At 46.3% G+C, this 17,222-nt stretch overlaps 6 protein-coding genes across 6 annotated transcripts; 4 read left to right on the top strand and 2 right to left on the bottom strand.

Moving 5' to 3' along the window:
• Positions 1 to 69: 69 nt before the first annotated feature.
• BABINDRAFT_108681 (uncharacterized protein) lies at positions 70 to 2,014 on the top strand. Its single transcript, XM_019126800.1, has one exon. The coding sequence runs from the start codon at positions 328 to 330 to the stop codon at positions 1,771 to 1,773; it is 1,446 nt and encodes a 481-aa protein (XP_018986871.1). The 5' UTR covers positions 70 to 327; the 3' UTR covers positions 1,774 to 2,014.
• Positions 2,015 to 2,553: 539 nt separating this feature from the next.
• Positions 2,554 to 3,962, top strand: BIG1 (Big1p; the record flags this gene model as incomplete). Its single annotated transcript, XM_019130301.1, has 4 exons — positions 2,554 to 2,642; positions 2,687 to 3,368; positions 3,488 to 3,563; positions 3,919 to 3,962. The coding sequence occupies 4 exons, from the start codon at positions 2,554 to 2,556 to the stop codon at positions 3,960 to 3,962; spliced, it is 891 nt and encodes a 296-aa protein (XP_018986870.1).
• A 371-nt stretch (positions 3,963 to 4,333) lies between these two features.
• Positions 4,334 to 5,227, top strand: PEP12 (SNAP receptor). Its single transcript, XM_019127899.1, has one exon. It carries the CDS (start codon positions 4,348 to 4,350, stop codon positions 5,128 to 5,130), a length of 783 nt encoding a protein of 260 aa, XP_018986869.1. The 5' UTR covers positions 4,334 to 4,347; the 3' UTR covers positions 5,131 to 5,227.
• A 1,013-nt stretch (positions 5,228 to 6,240) lies between these two features.
• BABINDRAFT_159816 (iron-sulfur cluster assembly protein) lies at positions 6,241 to 7,512 on the bottom strand. The gene has a single exon (XM_019127898.1). The coding sequence runs from the start codon at positions 7,443 to 7,445 to the stop codon at positions 6,369 to 6,371; it is 1,077 nt and encodes a 358-aa protein (XP_018986868.1). The 5' UTR covers positions 7,446 to 7,512; the 3' UTR covers positions 6,241 to 6,368.
• Positions 7,513 to 7,697: 185 nt separating this feature from the next.
• Positions 7,698 to 8,947, top strand: BABINDRAFT_159815 (uncharacterized protein). Its single transcript, XM_019127897.1, has one exon. It carries the CDS (start codon positions 8,175 to 8,177, stop codon positions 8,715 to 8,717), a length of 543 nt encoding a protein of 180 aa, XP_018986867.1. The 5' UTR covers positions 7,698 to 8,174; the 3' UTR covers positions 8,718 to 8,947.
• Positions 8,948 to 9,277: 330 nt separating this feature from the next.
• BABINDRAFT_159814 (uncharacterized protein) lies at positions 9,278 to 12,797 on the bottom strand. Its single transcript, XM_019127896.1, has one exon. The coding sequence runs from the start codon at positions 12,741 to 12,743 to the stop codon at positions 9,750 to 9,752; it is 2,994 nt and encodes a 997-aa protein (XP_018986866.1). The 5' UTR covers positions 12,744 to 12,797; the 3' UTR covers positions 9,278 to 9,749.
• Positions 12,798 to 17,222: the final 4,425 nt, after the last annotated feature.

The following is a 17,222-nucleotide window of genomic DNA, read 5'->3' as shown; positions in this document are numbered from 1 at the left end:
TTGTAGCTGATTACACTTTCTATTTTTGGTCATTGGAATGAGTTGAGAAACTTTATATATAAATTATCCCTCAGTATAACTATTATTGCGTGACAATCTCACCTGGTTGTTCTTTATATCCCATTTGGCAGCTCCTTACCTCAGTTCTACCGCGCACGCGCCTGACGGGTTACTGAGCTGAGGATTTCGACGCAACGAATTTAGGACACATCGGGCTGCGGCACAAGAAAAATAACGTTGCGGATTACAAACCATGAACCGTTTCCATCATCACAATACGTCCTGTGAGAACATCCCCCAAAATCACACGGAAATTGCTTTATAACCATGGAGATGTCGGTAAATGAGCAGGTCGACGCGCCAATGGTGTCGAATATCACAAAGGTGTCTGACATTCCCGCAACCCCAATTTCCAATGGCCTGGGCTTGGGTCGTTTGATCGTTGACCTTCAGCCTCTTGCTGACCAGTCAGAGGCTATTTCAACTGGATCCAGTCCTATTTCTGTTAATTCAGTGCCCGACATTTCTGTTGAAGCAGTGCCTCTCGTTGAATCTGTGCCTATTGATGCAGAGCAACTTCCAAGTCAGCCTATTACAACTCAATCTGAGGCTATTCCGGCTCGGTTAGAACCTGTTTCAGCTCAAGCGATCCCAGTTATCGCCCAACAGGGAGCTTTTCACTCTAAACCTGTTCCTCATGCCGAAACTCCAGCCCAGCCTCTGGCTTCTATTGAAGACGATTTCTTCTCGCTCGCATACAACTTCACACTCTCACTGCCACCTGAAGTGCCAAAGAAGAAAAAGAAGAAGAAGAAGGCAAAGATAGAGCCTGTAGTGGTACTGGACGAAATGGACGAGCCGTCGGTATCGCTTGATAAAGACCAGGTGGTTGCCCCTATACCTTCACGGGCGGAAAAAGCAACGCTCAAGCGGTCGATCACACCACCACCGGCACAGTTCACTTACACAAAGAAGGCCAGGGCACCGGTGCGGCCCGAGCTAGAGCTCTTTGACGTGGATCTACCACCGGTAGTGCTTCCTGTGACTGTTCCAACGTCTTATATCGACCGAGAGACGGAGAAAAGGCGTGAGTACGTGGTAGACATCAAGTCAAAGCTTCCGGGCTCGCAGGATTTGAGCATCAAGATGTGTGTCAAGGGCATGACCAAGTTTTCCAAGGTAATCTTCACGGCCTTGTCTAGTTTCTGTAGGCTTGCCCCCTCTGAGTTACACGGAATATACGCTCTGAACTTAGTGGAGTTGATCTGGATTGAGCAGAAAATGGCTGTGAAGGCACACATGAAGCCAGCGACGCTATCGATTCCCGTCGAAACGGAAAAACCTCACCTCACCTTCTTGCTCATTGAATCTTGGGCATTACCAACGTTCCGCGAGTTTCCCGAGATTGCAAACAAGTTGAAATTCACAAAGTTGTTCGCCTCTATGAACGAATCGTTGGTGGAAGTGGAGCAAGACTTGTCTGACGAAGACTTACCCGAGTTTGGCGATGAGCCGACCGGTGTCTTGGGAGAAAGTGCAGACGAGGGCTATTTCCCCATCGTAATGAAGAGCCAGGATAATACCACGCTCAAAGTGAAGGTTAGTGCCGATACCCTTATCAGTAAGTTGGTACGGCATTATATTACGATTAAGAAGTTGCCTGCAGGCACCGCCGTCCTGCTAGTATTTGATGACGAGGAATTGGAAATGGGCATATGCGTGGGTGATACCGAGTTGGAAGAAGACTTCACCGTGGATGTTATCTGTAAGTAGACTGAATGAATTATGATTAAATGAGCTACGGTGTGCTTACATGACATAAAAGAGTTATAATACTAGTGACAATTGAGAGTAGGTCCGCATGTGCATAAAGCGGGTGGAAGACCTTGGATGAAGACGTAGAGACGAAACCCTGTAACCCAAGGACGAATTAGAAAGGGGAATACTTGTCCCTGAAACTAGAGAGTATGATATAATTCGCGTTTCTTGAGTTTAGTTTGAAGAAAGTAACGGCATTTGTTTAGTTAAATATCATTTAGGTATTCAAAATTCTAGCCAAGCAGTTTAGATAGTGCACGTAAAGCAGATCCAGCTTAGTCATGCGCTAGTAGAATGTAATTTCGTCATCACTATGACCTATAAATGTACCTCAGTTGGGGTGAACCTGTAAACTGTGACTTGGTTCTTACCAGTAACTAGTAGTATTACAATTATTATATTCCCCAGTTATGTTAAGTTAATAGTCTGTGACACCTTTTAGGTGGGCGCCACCCCACTCGACGGGGCGCAAGCTTCACAAGGTGATGTGTCTATGATTATTTAATGCTAATTTTTCACGAGCTCCCTCCTTATACCCAGAAAAAGACTCATGCTCAAGCCAATGATTTATTTCCATCATCCAACACAGTCAGCCTATACCGCAAGCCAAGACGGACACAGAGCCCCCCTCCACGTTCTCACCGAGCCGCACGTCTATCGAAGGCAAAACGTTCACTATAAATCCCACTCGACGGAAAGCTGGCACACTTTCTTTGCTCTCTCCCCCTATTCAAGATGAAACTTTTGCTCTTAGTCCTCTGTGGTCTAATTTCCCAGGCTATATGTTTCCAGTCGTCTCCCGCTGTCATCTTCTCCCACAGCCTGTAAGTATTCATCCCTCCCTTCCGAAGCGCATGCTAACCTCTAGTGTTCCGGGGATATCACTGAAACTCGCTTCGCCTAAGCCTGTTCCCTTCTCGCTCGATGAAGTCACTTCTGTGGCAAATGAATTAGTTGGTCATTGCTCATCCAATGTATACGTTTTAGTGAGCCATCCCGGGTTGACCCTCCAGGACCTCGCCAACAAGCACCACTGGCCGGCATTGCGCCAGGCGATGAGTCTGTCCTCCACGCTCCTCACGTTTCCGCACACGCGGGGGGTCTTGGATCTTGATGCACTTGAAAAGACTATCATTGAGCGATGTTCGGCTGAAACAATCACTTATAACGGGGACTCCTGGGTAGACTTCAAGCAGCACGAGTTCATCGATTCTCGCAAGCGGGTCGTCCGTTTGACCTTTCCGCCGTTGCCTACCGATCCCAAAGAGCGCATCGAGGCGCTATTGGTGCGCGACACCACGTTGGGGATGATGTTGAAGCGGATGCCGTCTCCCTACCATTCGGTCGTCTATGTCAGTGACACGGCTCAGAACGTGCACCCAATGCCACCGGCCTACCAGAAATCGCAACCTGAGAAGTATGAAATCTTTGCGGACCTTTCGCAGCATCCTTCGCGGCTCCACGAGGTGGAGCGTAACAACCATTTCGGCAAGATCGAGCCCCAGTGGAACCAGCCGCGTCACAACGTGTTGATGAAGAGTGATAACGAGGTGAGTTTCTGGGACGCGGAATCGTTCTTGGAAAATGAGGTGTTAATTTTGTTAATGGTGGTTTCCTTGATGACCATGCTTAGTTTGTTTCTTATCCGCATTAAGTCGTATATATTTAGAAAGAAGAAGGAGGACTAGCCATTGAATCTTTGGCCATCGTTTCTGATCGAGCAAAGGTTTGGTCATCTCTTGTCGGTATGCGTGGTATAGTCTTAAAAGTAAATAGTTGTTTCGGATTCGGCCAGGCTTCGCGGTAGTGTCTCTCTATAATGAAGGTTTTATAGTATGGTCTGTGTCATGGATGAAAGTATAACCAGCGGTGCATATATAATCCAAGTTTCACAGGAAAACAATCTCTTGCGAAGATTAGTATTTCTTTCTGGTGAACGTCTAATCAGTGGCGTAGACGTGATAGTCAAGATACTGAGGGGGCTGATTTGAGGTTGATAGGATCTCAGTATTCTAGTTTGGAACACCGTTCTGTTTGGTTCACTAAGGAAAGCTTTTGGGTTTAAGCTCTTTTATTTATCGGTTACGGATGCCCTTCCAGTACTGGACACTCAGCTGTCTGGATTAGATCCTATGGAGTTATAAAGACTAAAAGGTAAATGATATTTAAATCAAGTGTGGCTTCAACACTCTGAAAGCTGGGGAAAAAATGAATAGAATGATTTGTTAGAGCATATTTATACTGATAAAACGCCAGTGTACCTTTCTCTTGACAACTGAGGCTAAACGAGATACGTGGCGCGTGCATGCTAATGTCCCCCAAAGGAAGTGTGGCTGGTTCCTTGCGTGCTACGTCACAGCCTCAACGGCTCCAAGCCTCAGGATATATCGCAAACGACACCAACCACTGGGTCATCCTCAACATATCTCTACTCTAGCACACTACTCTAACGGATCTCCATTGCCCTATTATTAATTAGCATATATTTTCTGGTGCCCCTCCATTCTACTTCCCACGGCCCCTTTCCTTATGACCACCCCATATACTGACACACCGGAGTTTGACACTGCTGCTTCTCAGATCTCCAACTGCCTCTTTGAAATCAACAACGACCTTGTGAGTTTGTCGCGGCAGATCAAGAGCCTCGGTAAAGCTGATTCCGGGGTCGACTCTGTAGCGTTTGATGCTGCCAAAACGCGCACGGTGGCACTCATTGGGCAGCTAAACGATTCGTTCAAGGGCTTGCGCGACGCCACCAACGCACAGAAAGCGTTGATCGAGGACTTAGAGGCTGGCGGAGTGGAACTCACCACAACCCAATCTTTTACCAGGAATAAGTTGATGCGAGAGGTGAAGGCGTCGCTAGCGGAGTTTTCCAACCTCCAGAAAACGTACAACGAGGTTAACCTCCGGTTGAATGAGGAGTCCCGTGTGGCAATGGCCCAGACGGAAGAGGAAGAACCGCAAGAATCGCAGCAGTTGATTATTGAACACGAACCGCTTAATGCTGAGGAGTTGGAATACCACCAGAATCTCGTGGAGCAGAGGGAACGCGAGATAGCGCAGATCCAACATGGAGTCGACGAGTTGAACGAGATTTTTAGAGACTTGGGAACCATTGTGACGGAGCAGGGGACGATGGTGGATAATATCGAGTCTAATTTGTATACTGTGGCAGATGAGACACGGATGGCTGGCAGGGAGCTTCACAAGGCGTTGCGGTACCAGCGGCGGTCGGGAGGGAGGTCATGCTGCTTGTTGTTGATTTTGAGTGTGGTTATGGGCGTGGTTATGTTGGCGATGTTTGCCTAGTTTGGTCGTGTGACGCGAGGTCGGGTATAACCAGCATCCCCATGACGAGCGAAATGAGCTATCTATAGCTGAAAAGGCGTGCCAGGACTTGTTCCACCCTAGTGTATGATATGGTCCATGGTTAAAACCATGCTTGTGATCATGCATAATACCATGGTTAAAATCATGCCTGCAGTAAAGTCTAGCCAATATATGAATTTAATTTGACACAGGATTACGATCTAGAGATGAAGTAGAATTTATTTAGGGTGAGTTAATGACCTAGGTTAAGACCTAAACCATGATTTAAAAAAATACTCGGAAAATTTACTCAGCCTGACTTGTCTCAAGACATCTGATAAGGTCTAGGGTTGTAGATTTTGGCTGACCTAACGGGTGCATGTTACCTACGGCGTCAATAGATCTGAACCAACTGTACTTAGTATCAAGACTTAGGATTGAATGAGATAAAATAACCCAGAACTATGATCTAAGTCCACCCATCGATGTCTCGGAGCCATAGTCTGGAAGTCGGACAAAAATCTCTCTCCGTGTGCATACCGATAGTACATTAGCTCGTGATCAGGATATTTTACGTATCTAACAGCGAAGTTATAAAGGATGACATTCAACGGGAAGCTGGATTAAATTACCAAGAAATGATATAAAAAATTCGTAAGTACAAGGTGGCTAGTAAGTAGCGGATGGATAGAATGGCTAATATGTCACGATGGCTGTCTATAATTTTTCACTGCTTGGCAATTAACTCAAATCTGGATATTCCTGGAAACTATGTCTCCGGAGAAGTTACTAATCGATTTTGCTGCAAACATATTTCTGTGGACTATCTGAATCACCATACAGACACCCTCCATCCCCCCTTTTATTACGCTATTATAGCATAGTAAATCTCTCAAATCTGCCTTTGATTATCCCCTTATATTGAAAATACAGTTGCCCTTGTTCCATCCACAGCAGTCTTAAGTATCCCTATACACCTTCTCATCTCTCCTTCCTCCATTCCTCCTCCTAACTTTAAAACCGTGTGTTCTAGTGGAATATTTGTGCAGCTTTACTTTTCATTAAAGAGCTTTAATAAATGAGTCAATGAGCAATAATTTAACTTTAAAAGTGAACATAGTGTTATCTGTCGGCATTATTACTACTGAAGGTAATGTAAAATTTCAGAATATTTCATTTCTATCATACGCCTTCAATTCTCTATCTCAATTCAACCTTTCTTTACCTTCATTACCTATTTAATTGCTCACACTCCAGACATGAACATTCCCGTCGTCACCCCCAGTCACTAAAATCTCCAGCTCCCCCAGCCTCCCCCACGCAACCGAGTTGACCTCGTAAATTCCATGCGCAAGCTCCTGCACCAGTTCCACTACCCAGCCCGCAGCCGACTCACGATACACGGCCAATTTACCGTCAGACCCCGTACTTGCAATACGCGGTGAGTACGGACTCCAGCTGACCGAGTAGACTGCTCGGGTGTGGATCTGGGGCAAAATCGATTGCTGTTCCCACTGTTCGTTCGTGCGGAAGGCCGAGGAGCTGGAGATAGCGACTCGGTTCCACACACGCACAGTTGTGTCATCACTGCAGGACACAAGTCGGGTTTCACGCCCGACACCATTCGTATTCGCTTCCCCATTCGCTTCCCCATTTGCTTCGCTCTCTAACCTGGCGGTTTGAGACGTCTGAATTTCAAAGTCCGAGCACCACACCGTCCCCGTGTGCCCATTCAACACCGCGACGCAGCTCCAGTCGTCATCGTCCTCCCGCCAGATCCTGACTGTATCATCATACGACAGCGACGCCAATAAATCCTCGGCACCGTGCCATGTCACGTGCTTAACGTCCTGCGAGTGCTCCTGTAAGACCGAGATACACTCAAACTCGTCGTTCGACTCGTCCGTCTCCCAGATCCAGATTGATTTGTCGCGCGAGCATGATGCGAGCAAGTACCCGTCTTTATTCCAGCACACGCCCTTGACCTCGTTTTCGTGACCCTCGATGATGGCCAAGAGGTTCCAGTCGTCGCCCGTATCCTCGTGGTCCTCCCGGCCCCAGATGGAGACGGTGGCGTCGAACGAGCCCATTGCGAGCGCGGGCAATTCGAGAGCACTCGTAGGCTTCCACGCTACCGAGCAGATTGAGCGCTTGTGTGTGTCGTCGAGTACAGTCACCAACTGCCCGGAACCGAGGTCGTACACGCGGCACTGCTTATCTGACGAGACCGTAGCCACAAGCGGAAGCGTCCGGTGGAGCGAGACCGACCACACTTTGTCCGTGTGGCCCAAAAGTGTGTGTAACTTTTGAATCATTATCGCTATGGTAAGTGGTTAATCGTAAAATTGGAGTAACTAGAGTAATGACTCAAGTAAATAGGCGGGCTGTTTGAGTGTGCATAACGAATATTTTTCGTGCAGTACGGGTTATCATGTACATAGTGATGATTGTCAATCTGGATAGCCCTTGATCCGGTTTCGCAGATTCTAGGGAAAATTTTTGAAGTAAACCTGACTATACATGGTAGAGAGCGATATAATAGCATAACCCCATACGATCTCAGCCTGGAAGGGTTTGGGCGAATTCTGAAGAAAAGCCTCCGGAATAACTGAGCTAGTATACATGAAAAGCACCTCGCCGAATGAGAAATTGTGTAAATATTTATGACAAAATAGTTTAGTCTACTCTCAATCACGTTACATGGTTAAATAGTTTTGTATCATTTCGAATGATCAATACGCCTGGTAACCCGACTGCCGTGTGACTTTCACATAACCAGTTCATATCTATCTAAACAATGTGTGTTCATCCCCAGGTACATGCAAATATTGAAATATCCTAAAATACTTTCAAAGCATGATTGTTATATCAAAATTCAACCAGCCTTGTCTGAAGTGGTGGCAACCCCCATACTACGAATAATTTTCGCTCCGTGCAGTACACATGCATAAAATCGGAGCTACCTCTACACTCGTCGATACCTTACAAATACCTAAATAACATCTCCCAAATAATATCTCCTAAATACCCATATCTACCTCATAATGGAACGCTTGAACGGAAAGGTCACCCCCTTCAAACAACTCTTCCATAAGTGGTGTGCGCTCCGCAACGTGCCGTGGCGCACCAAGTTCTTCATCGGCTATGACCTCAATGGAAATACCTACTGGGAGTGGACCAACGACGGCAACTTCTTACGTATGCGCCGTATTAAGGAAACGGTTAAGGAACGTGCATTTATTGCTGATACGTTCGATACCCCGCCGCAGTGGATGCAGTGGCTCCGACACATGCGTAAGGAGCATCCGACGTTGGAGGAGTTAATCGCCGACGAGCAAAGACAGATTCGCATCAAGGTTTTGGCACGGCAGGCGGACGAGCGCTGGAAGTTGGAGGGCGAGAAAATGAAGCGCGAGCACGAGGCGGCGTTGCTGGCGGAGTTGGGCAAGATCAATGCCCAGGGGATCCCGCGTACCCAGGGTGAGGAGAATATTCAAGACCCTCAGTCCGGTGAGTCAAACCCGTGGGCCGGCTCGGAGCTGAAGGAAGACCCTATCGAGGCTGCTGTGATCAAACCAAGACGTTAGGATAGTTACTCGTGTATATAGGTGTCCTGGCAGGATACTTGATGTCTTGAAAGATTTGTAATGTGATATTAGATTGATTTGGATCGTGGGCACTGTTTTTTGTACGTCACCAGTGGGGTGAAGGTGACTCACATATAGGCAGGGGAATATTTATGCGATCAACAAAATTCATCCATGAGTGGAGGATTAGATAATTTATATATCAATGATTTCGTCTTGGGATGTATCTAGATATTGAGCGTTTCGCCGGCTCAAATCTGAATAACCCATTGCAAATCAGAGCGCGTGAACTCCTTGAAGGTTCAGCTAAAGTCTCTGTCTAAACAGATGGGACCCAGGATTGACACGCGCAACTTTCATCGCTTAATCACCGTTCAGAGCTTTTTTGTAGGTTGTAGTTATCTCTATAAACTTCTTCTACCCGGCCAGGTCAATGAGAACCTCGCGTATGCTCCGTAAGCGTGACTATTTAGCGAAATCCATGCGATAAGTACCATTCGATTGATGCCAAGCGGGGATTTTACTTTGTACTGTTTTGTAAACATGTAGATAGTACTAATGGCGAAATATCAAATTTAAAAACCTCAGAGGCTAACACATTATTGGATACCCAGATTACCTGATTTGTAAATTTTACAAATCTTGGGGCATGAACCAACTATTGAGCTTTTGATAATAGATGTGCCCATGCCAATTGAAAGTATATCGCGAGCTTGCTTTCAACGTGGGAAATGACTTTTAATTAGTTCGGTAAAAAAAATGACGGTAAATGTGAATTTTTCTTTTTACTGGCTCCCTGTTGTGTGCATGTTAACCTGAATTGCTGAAACTTTATGATGAATTGGGGCTTAAGCCGCGAAAATTTGGCGCACTATGAGAGTAACGTCAATACATGAATAGAAGTTGGTTTACTTTAAACCCTTGAAAAGTAATAGCGAGGTTTCAGGCTCTATCATTACCGTATTGTTGTCAATGATACGTATGGAAATGCATATCGTTTTGAATAAGCGTGGATTCCATTATACTCAGTTCTTAGTCACCGACTGCCAAGCCGGCGAATCCTTCCGTCAACTGTAGATCAAGCTTTCGGTCATTTGGTGTCAGTGTGACATTACGCTCATTCCTTTCACCAAGCTTTCTTTCAAACATGGCAAGCAATTTATCGCTGTAATCCTCAAGAATTCCCTCGTTCATAACCCCCAACGTAGCCATAAGTGCACTCTTTATCTGGGCTAAATCTTCAGCGGCATACTCTTTGTTCTTGACCGCGTTCTGTAGTGCCCCCAACATGGTCAAGACCGTTGTAATGTCGGAGCATTCTGCATTCGGTTTGGCTTCCTCAGTAATGGCAATCCCCCGAGACGCAATCGCTGCTTCAACGACGGGCAGGTATCCCGAGCCGTTTAATTTTTGGTTTGCACCGCCAAATAGAGAGAGACGCGCTGTCAGCGGGTTGGCAAGTCGTGGGGTTGACTCTGATTTCAAGCGAGGAGAGGACATGATATTGGCTGCTGTCACGCGAACCGCAGAAGACACAGGCGATGGTGATCTGTTTCTTGGTGTGGGCGACATGGAAGGGGCCAAGGGTCTTGTGACAGCAGGCCGCAGCGGTGATTTGGGAGGGCTCGATACCGGCGTATAAACTCTTGGAGAGCTTAGGTTCCTCCTCGGAGAGGGGGAAGCAGGTGCAAGTTTACGAGACGGTGTGGTGATTGGAACCGTTCTACCAACTCGAGCAGCGAGGGCTACCGGTGTGGCAGACAAAATCTTCCTGGTAACCTTTTGCTTGAGCGGGGAGTTGAGCCAATCCTCAGGGTCATCTCGAGACATGGCCTCCTTGAAAGTAGCGTTAGACTCCCGGTTTTTGTATTCCCAGTTAAACACACAGCCATCGTTACTGATGGTCAAGAGGGAGGCATCTATCATCATCAAGCCAATAATCACATCTGAATGGGCCCAGTTGGTGGCAATGGGTTTGCCGGTACTATACAGGAAGCTTCTCAAGGATTTATCGTTGCACGAAACAAAAATCTGGTCGTTCTGGATGAGAAGGTGTTCAACTAATAGTGACTGGTTGTAATCGTTGAACAACTTCAAATTTCGAATGAGCTCAAAGTTGCTGAGGTCAAACACAGACAATACTTTGTCGTTGGTGGAGACAATCAATTCGTTTCGGAAAACCTTGATTGCCACAGGCGAATTCTTGAGAATGATAATCTTTTCTTGCACAATTCTAACCTTCTCTGCGTTTCCTTCTCCTTCCAGGGCTTCAAGTTTGTGGATCGAGATGCTCCTATCTAGTGATGAAACAATAATTCTGCCCTCATGATGAATTACCTGGGAGGCTGTGCTTCTGTGCACTGATAAGGTGTTGAGCAAAGACCACTCACTATCTGGAAGAGAAGAATCCCTGGTAAACACTTGAATCATTTTATCCCTACTGGTAGAAGCAATCACCTGGAGCTGCTTAAACTCAAAAACCACAAGATCGTTCACCGTAGATTCGTGTGCCCGAGCATTAAAGACAAGTTTGTGGGTATTGACCTCGTTTGCGTTCGACAAAACATATAAACTGCCGTACTTGTCGCCGAGAACGAGGAGGTCTTTGAATGCATCAAGACATGTGAGCGCATTTTCAATTAATGCATTCGAGGGGAGTTGGAAGTTCATTAGGGGTTCGAGGCTACTGTTATTGTTCACCAACTTCCTGATCTCTGCTGTTTTGGAAAAGACGAGGGGGGCGCCTGACGTGCATTCTTTCACGCCTCCCAAGTTTTTCAACAACGAGTTAACAAGCACCTGGACGACTTTGGTTTCTTTGTTGAAGCTCGAGATACGCTCGTTGGAATCTAGGTATACGAGCACATTCGGGCTCACCTCGTCCATAAGCAATATCCCTTCCAACGGTTTGGCTCTGTGGGGCAGGGCGTGCACGGAATGAAGTGTCTTTTTGATCTTGAGGTCTGAGTCTGGAACTAACGACTCGAGCGATACACATTCAACCCTGTCAGTGGCTACCCACAAAAGATTTTTCTCGTGGTCCACAAGCACAGACTGAGCTTGATCTAAAAGTCGCTTCATTTTGACTAGCCTCAACTGTTCGTCCTGGACGGGTAAAAGGGCAAACTCGCCTTGATCAGTCACAAACAAAATTTCCTCGGCGTTCACAATTTCAGCGTCAACAAAGTTCGAGTTCATAAACTCGTCTAGAAGAACGTTTCGTCCCTTGATGGCTGTGTTTTTGGTCGGACTTGCCAGGTTCTCGGCAAAGTACCACAACTTGATGAACCGCAATCCAAGGGTGATGATGTTTCCGTTGATCCACAAGAGCTTGTTGATGATGGTAGAACACTTGTTACTCTGGGTTAGCGTGGCTGTCAATGCTGCAGGGGACCGATGGAGTTTCCAAACGTGTAAGAACCCGTCGTTGGTGAACCCCAAGGAGCAAAGGCTACTGGAGTCGGGCGAGAAGGTAAGAGCGCTCACTCCAAACTGGTGCTCGTTGATAATAGCTATTGGTGTACCAGAAGCATCTGGAGCAAGGGAAAAGAGTAAGATTCTTGGCTGGTGGCCGCTTTCCCCCACTGCGAGCAACTTCCGGTCAGGCGATATAGCAATACAATGGATGGACTTGAGCTTCAGCTTGGCGGGGAAATCATCATTTCCAGTGTACTTTGAGTTTATGGGCGACCTACTAGGCGAGCTGGGAATAGCGACATGGCTTGGAGATGGCGCGGCCCCCCAGGTAAAGGCGTCGCAGTTTAATGCATACCCATACGAATCTCGCTGCACTTCCAGCCCATCGGACGGCAAGTAGGTGTCGAGGCCCAGAAGCGTCTCAGGTTGGGTAAAGTTATTGGCACAGTAGAACCGCTGATTCTGTGCGGCACCGTCTTTGAGATGACAAACCACTACACCCCCGCTGGCGGCATAGCCGATGACGTTGTGCTGGACCGCAAACTGGCTGTATGACCTGGCGGAGGTTCCGTTGATCAGCGTGATTTCTAGTTGCGCATTACCGATCATATTATGGCATAGTCACAGAGGAAACGAGTTGGGTAGGTTGATGGTCTGATTTTGCTTAAATTCGCGAAGGGTAATAGACGCCGAGGATTTTTTTTAAATGTAAACAAGCGCCGAAAAGTGGAGAACCTGCAGACGCGTTTTGCTGAAAAAATATGTACCATTTGTAGAACAAAGCAGACACAGGCGAGCCATCTATATAGCCCCATGCCTCTTTATTTATTAAGACTGGTGCATCCTTATTACAGCCACGCAGGGTACTTTAAAGATTTTAATTTTCATAAATGCACATACGTATGACCCCTCTGTCACATGTTTACCTGGGGGCTCTGTGATAGCTCCAATTCTTACCCATTGCATTTCATGACGCATCTAGATATACATGTACGATATCTCTCAAGGTAAGTGGAGCTTAACTGGACTAGAATAGAATGGTTTTCATTAAAACAGCTATATAAAGTATCCGAAGTCCACTTATTGAATCCCGACGGAACTGGAAGTCCGCTGTAAGGATCTTTTGAACAAAGGTCCAAATGCCCGTATACGAAGCTAGGTACATGTCGATCTGGAACAACGGGCAAAGATGACCGAGTAGAGTATATCTTTACAACAATGCATATCTTCAGTCTCTATGGATTATGCCATTTACTTGGTTTTACTACTTTTTCCCTCCGCTAGGTGAGTTCCTTTCTACACTAGACCTTGGTCTAGTAAGTGCTAGAAGTAATAGCTTTATACGTTAAGGGCCTATTAGAAAATGGTCAATACAATTCAGTAATGGTCTGGGTCTAGGCACAATTTCACTTATAACCGACTGCAGATCTATTGTGTGGAAATACAGTATTATATAATCTAAGGTCCGATGCTCGTACACGCCTATGGCTATTGCTGAAGTTTAAGTACACTCCTTAATGATAGAAAACGCATTAAAGTGGAATGTTGGCGTTTAATTGACTTTACATCGTCGAATTCTCAGGAGTATGCACCATTATAGGCTATACGAACATGTAGTATCAGATAGTGTGTGGGTATTAAGGTACCGCACTTTTACCTGCAACTCCGATATGGTTACTGGTATTTGAAGACTCATCTCTCCGAGGTGTTCCGGTAATTTCATAAACCGAGCCGTACGGCGATACGAGTATATCTGCTTAAGATGTATACCTGTACTAAAAATAGCTTTATGCCTCCACACATATAACCTTTCACTTCCGGTGGTTGCTCTGCCTACAGGGCCGATTTTACGGCTGTGAGTACGGGGAGCTCCAACCTTCTACATAATTAGAGCATAGCAACCTATTTATAGCCATTCCTCCATCAGATCTCACTTCCCTTCGTGTAATAGTGACGGTCAGAAAGTTAGTTTTCCTGTATCGAAAAGACGCTAAGAGAGGACGAAATACTGGTAACAGTCTTGCTACCTGATAATGGATGGAAATACCATCCATAGGGCTGACCAACTGTGTTAGAACCACGCTGTTTGAGATGCCCAAAAACGTTAATAGGCGTTCGGGGGGAACCGGCTATTTCTGGCTTAACGGTACACACTCAATCCAAAACAAGTAAAGTCCTTCACAGACCGTCAAAGAGACTATATTTAGTTCTCGTTTCAGGGAATTTCTCCTGGTTTTCTAATTGTCGGCACTAATGCCCTTCTGTCGTAGCGTGCATGAACTTAGTGGAAAGAAGCTATATAAGTTTTACTAGCAACTGTCACAAGATAGTTTTCCTAAATGCAAGAAGCGGGGATTTTGTTTAGCTTCCTTAGGTACTACTTTCAGCTCTCGAACGACATTTTCTCCTAAAACAGAATTCCATGCCTAGACTCGAAAGCATTATATCCTAATCAAGACTGACATGGTACATGCGTTGACCTAACCTGTTACTGTAGAGTGCGCCATAAGTAGCCTCGCTGGTTATCAGTATATTGAATCGCCATTGTCAGACTAGCCGGTCATGGCGTTCCAGGAGGGATATAAAAGTAAGCGGGGTCGAGCAAATCCGGTTAGCTACAGCAGTCTTATGCATGTGGATGCGTCTGTTTATTTATCGACAAGGGATTTGTACCAGGGTAACGCCAAAGCCCGCAAGCCTAGAATTAGACAGGCCTCAACCTTGTCCCACAGAATACCTCTTATAATTTTAAGAATTGTCTTCTATTTTTTAGCGGGGAACGACTTTTAATACTAGAATGACTACCGCAATTTTGGAGCTTGGATGCACGTGGAAAAGTCTAGTTTAGACACGGCCCCGTTAGCGTAGGACGCTAGCTTCATGGCCAAGACCGTTGTAGATCCGCTTCCCCTTACTGGAATTCGTATCTCCTTCAGCAGTGCCCCGCGGCCGCCAAAATAAGCCGTCTGTGATGTGGATACCACTGTAAGACATCCTGTTCCACATATACGTGGTCTAGGCAGACTACGGTAGTACATGATATCCCGGAAGCAACCTATTGGGTAAAGTGCCAGAACTTCCCTTATTTATAATTCCATGTATGCGGGTCTTAACCCCTCTTTATTAGGTTCCAGTGCGTCGTTAAATGGAGGCCTAAAGTATAGCAGACCATATTTGGAACTACACAACCCGCTGCGAGGTAAATTAAAGACCTGTGACCGAAGGTCCGCTAGCTCGTTTCTAAAACTGCCAGCATATTAACGTCAGTCAAATGGTCTATAGCTACCACACAGTATCTCGTCTAGATCTGAGGTAGCTTAGCCTCCCCTGACGCACCAAACCCCAAATCATTTGTAAACGTTTCTAGCTTTCTTATTTTGCGTCCATCTCAAATTGCATTGAAAAAGGTGACGGTCTGCACTTTGGAGGTACACAAGCTGTAGCAGAGGTAATTTTACCAGTTTAGTTCACATCCATATTACTTCACCTTCTCAGGTCATGAGTTAAATCAGGGCTCTAGTGCAGCATGCCGGGAGAAGTGGCGTTTCATGCTGACCTATTCTTCAGACAGTGGCACCGGGGGCGCCGCGTGCGTACATTGCCTTAGCCCTTGTCCCGAATTCAAGCGACATTGCATATGGTAGCTCGTCTGGTCTATTTTAGCAAGGTGTCTGCATAATCGTTTCCGCGCGAACTTGGTTTGTAGCTACGCTGGTGACACCCTTGGCATATTCCACGCATGACAGGGGGACAGTGGTCACCCTGCGATAAGCCATGGCCGAGGGATCCTCCCACAACACCCCTGGCGGACCTTACAGGTGGTATCCTCTCGCAGAAAATAATACGTACGCTAGCTGTCCCGCAGAATATGCAACTCAGGCGGTGCCAGGCGTCCCATAAAAGATAGCTACTTAAAGAGAAGTATTATGCTCTATGCACCTGCAGGAGCTTTTTGGCTTATAGATTCACTCTGAAATAATAAGCCATGGCAATTATTGTATGAAGCTAACCAATCTCTTGGAGCTAAAGCATGGTTCGGTTAACAACCTCTGACAAATTGTGAGAAAAACTGCTCCTGAGTAGCTATATGTCACGTATACACCCCTAAATATAATCAAATTGCCCTGGCTCATAATTCGGCGCATCTCGCGTATGTGTGCACCTGCGACAAAGATGTTTCCCTCCCGCCTGCAGCCGCCTCGCCTAGCACTCGGGGCGATTTAGAGTTGCATGATGCATATCACCTCTAAGTCAGGTTTCACAAATATAGTCATCAGACGGACGAGACTATTCGAGGCAGTACCATACGATGACCAACAGTCTGGGAATTATTATCTACAGACGGCTGTGAATTTACTGCATGACCATAGCGCTCCTTGCGTGTACCTGTAATGCATTTCCACTCCTGGCGCCGCCCCAATCTCATTTCTACCAAATTCGGACGCCTTGTCCACTTTTGTTTCTGTCCTGTTGGAAATAGGAAAATAATAAATACTCCATACTCCGCCAGAGCCGACCGTCCGAGCTTGCCCGTGAAAAAGACATATGACGAAAAGTCTCTCTTTCTGGTATTTCTTACAACTTCCTTCGTCATAGATACTATTTGGCTTTTTCTCTCTACGCCGTATTCAATTGCCTCTACCAGTAGCTATGATTCCTTCAAATAAGTTGCTTGCCAGTGCTGGAATTATGTCAGCAATGGTTTCGGCCGCTGATATTTCCAATCCATTCACTTTCAGCTCCACCGTTTCCACTTTATCGTGTCCAAAAACCGTTTACTCAACCGTGGTTGTCTACTTGGAAGAATGTTCTGTTTCTCCATCAACTTTCTCATCTTTTTCCTCGCAACCCGCCACTCAATCCAGTGGCGCCATTTCCTCTTCTTCTACTCCTTCCACCACGCTTGCCGCTTCGTCGTTTACTTCTTCGTCTTCCGGCATTGTCAAGACCTCTACCACTGTGGTTACTGGTTCTCCTAGCACTGTCACTGTAGTTGAATCTAGTTCTAGTCCAGCTACCTCCTCCCCAGCCACTAAGTCCTCTAGTCCAGCTACCTCTGGTCCAGCAACTTCTGGTCCAGCTACCTCT

This window comes from Babjeviella inositovora (assembly GCF_001661335.1).
Source record: "Babjeviella inositovora NRRL Y-12698 unplaced genomic scaffold BABINscaffold_2, whole genome shotgun sequence".
Lineage (NCBI taxonomy): Eukaryota > Fungi > Ascomycota > Pichiomycetes > Serinales > Babjeviella > Babjeviella inositovora.
This window is presented reverse-complemented; position numbering and strand designations above follow the sequence as displayed.

Coding starts and splice junctions, on each gene's coding strand:
- BABINDRAFT_159816 (XM_019127898.1), bottom strand. CDS start 7,445: ATGATTCAAAAGTTACACACACTTTTGGGCCACACGGACAAAGTGTGG.
- PEP12 (XM_019127899.1), top strand. CDS start 4,348: ATGACCACCCCATATACTGACACACCGGAGTTTGACACTGCTGCTTCT.
- BABINDRAFT_108681 (XM_019126800.1), top strand. CDS start 328: ATGGAGATGTCGGTAAATGAGCAGGTCGACGCGCCAATGGTGTCGAAT.
- BABINDRAFT_159815 (XM_019127897.1), top strand. CDS start 8,175: ATGGAACGCTTGAACGGAAAGGTCACCCCCTTCAAACAACTCTTCCAT.
- BABINDRAFT_159814 (XM_019127896.1), bottom strand. CDS start 12,743: ATGATCGGTAATGCGCAACTAGAAATCACGCTGATCAACGGAACCTCC.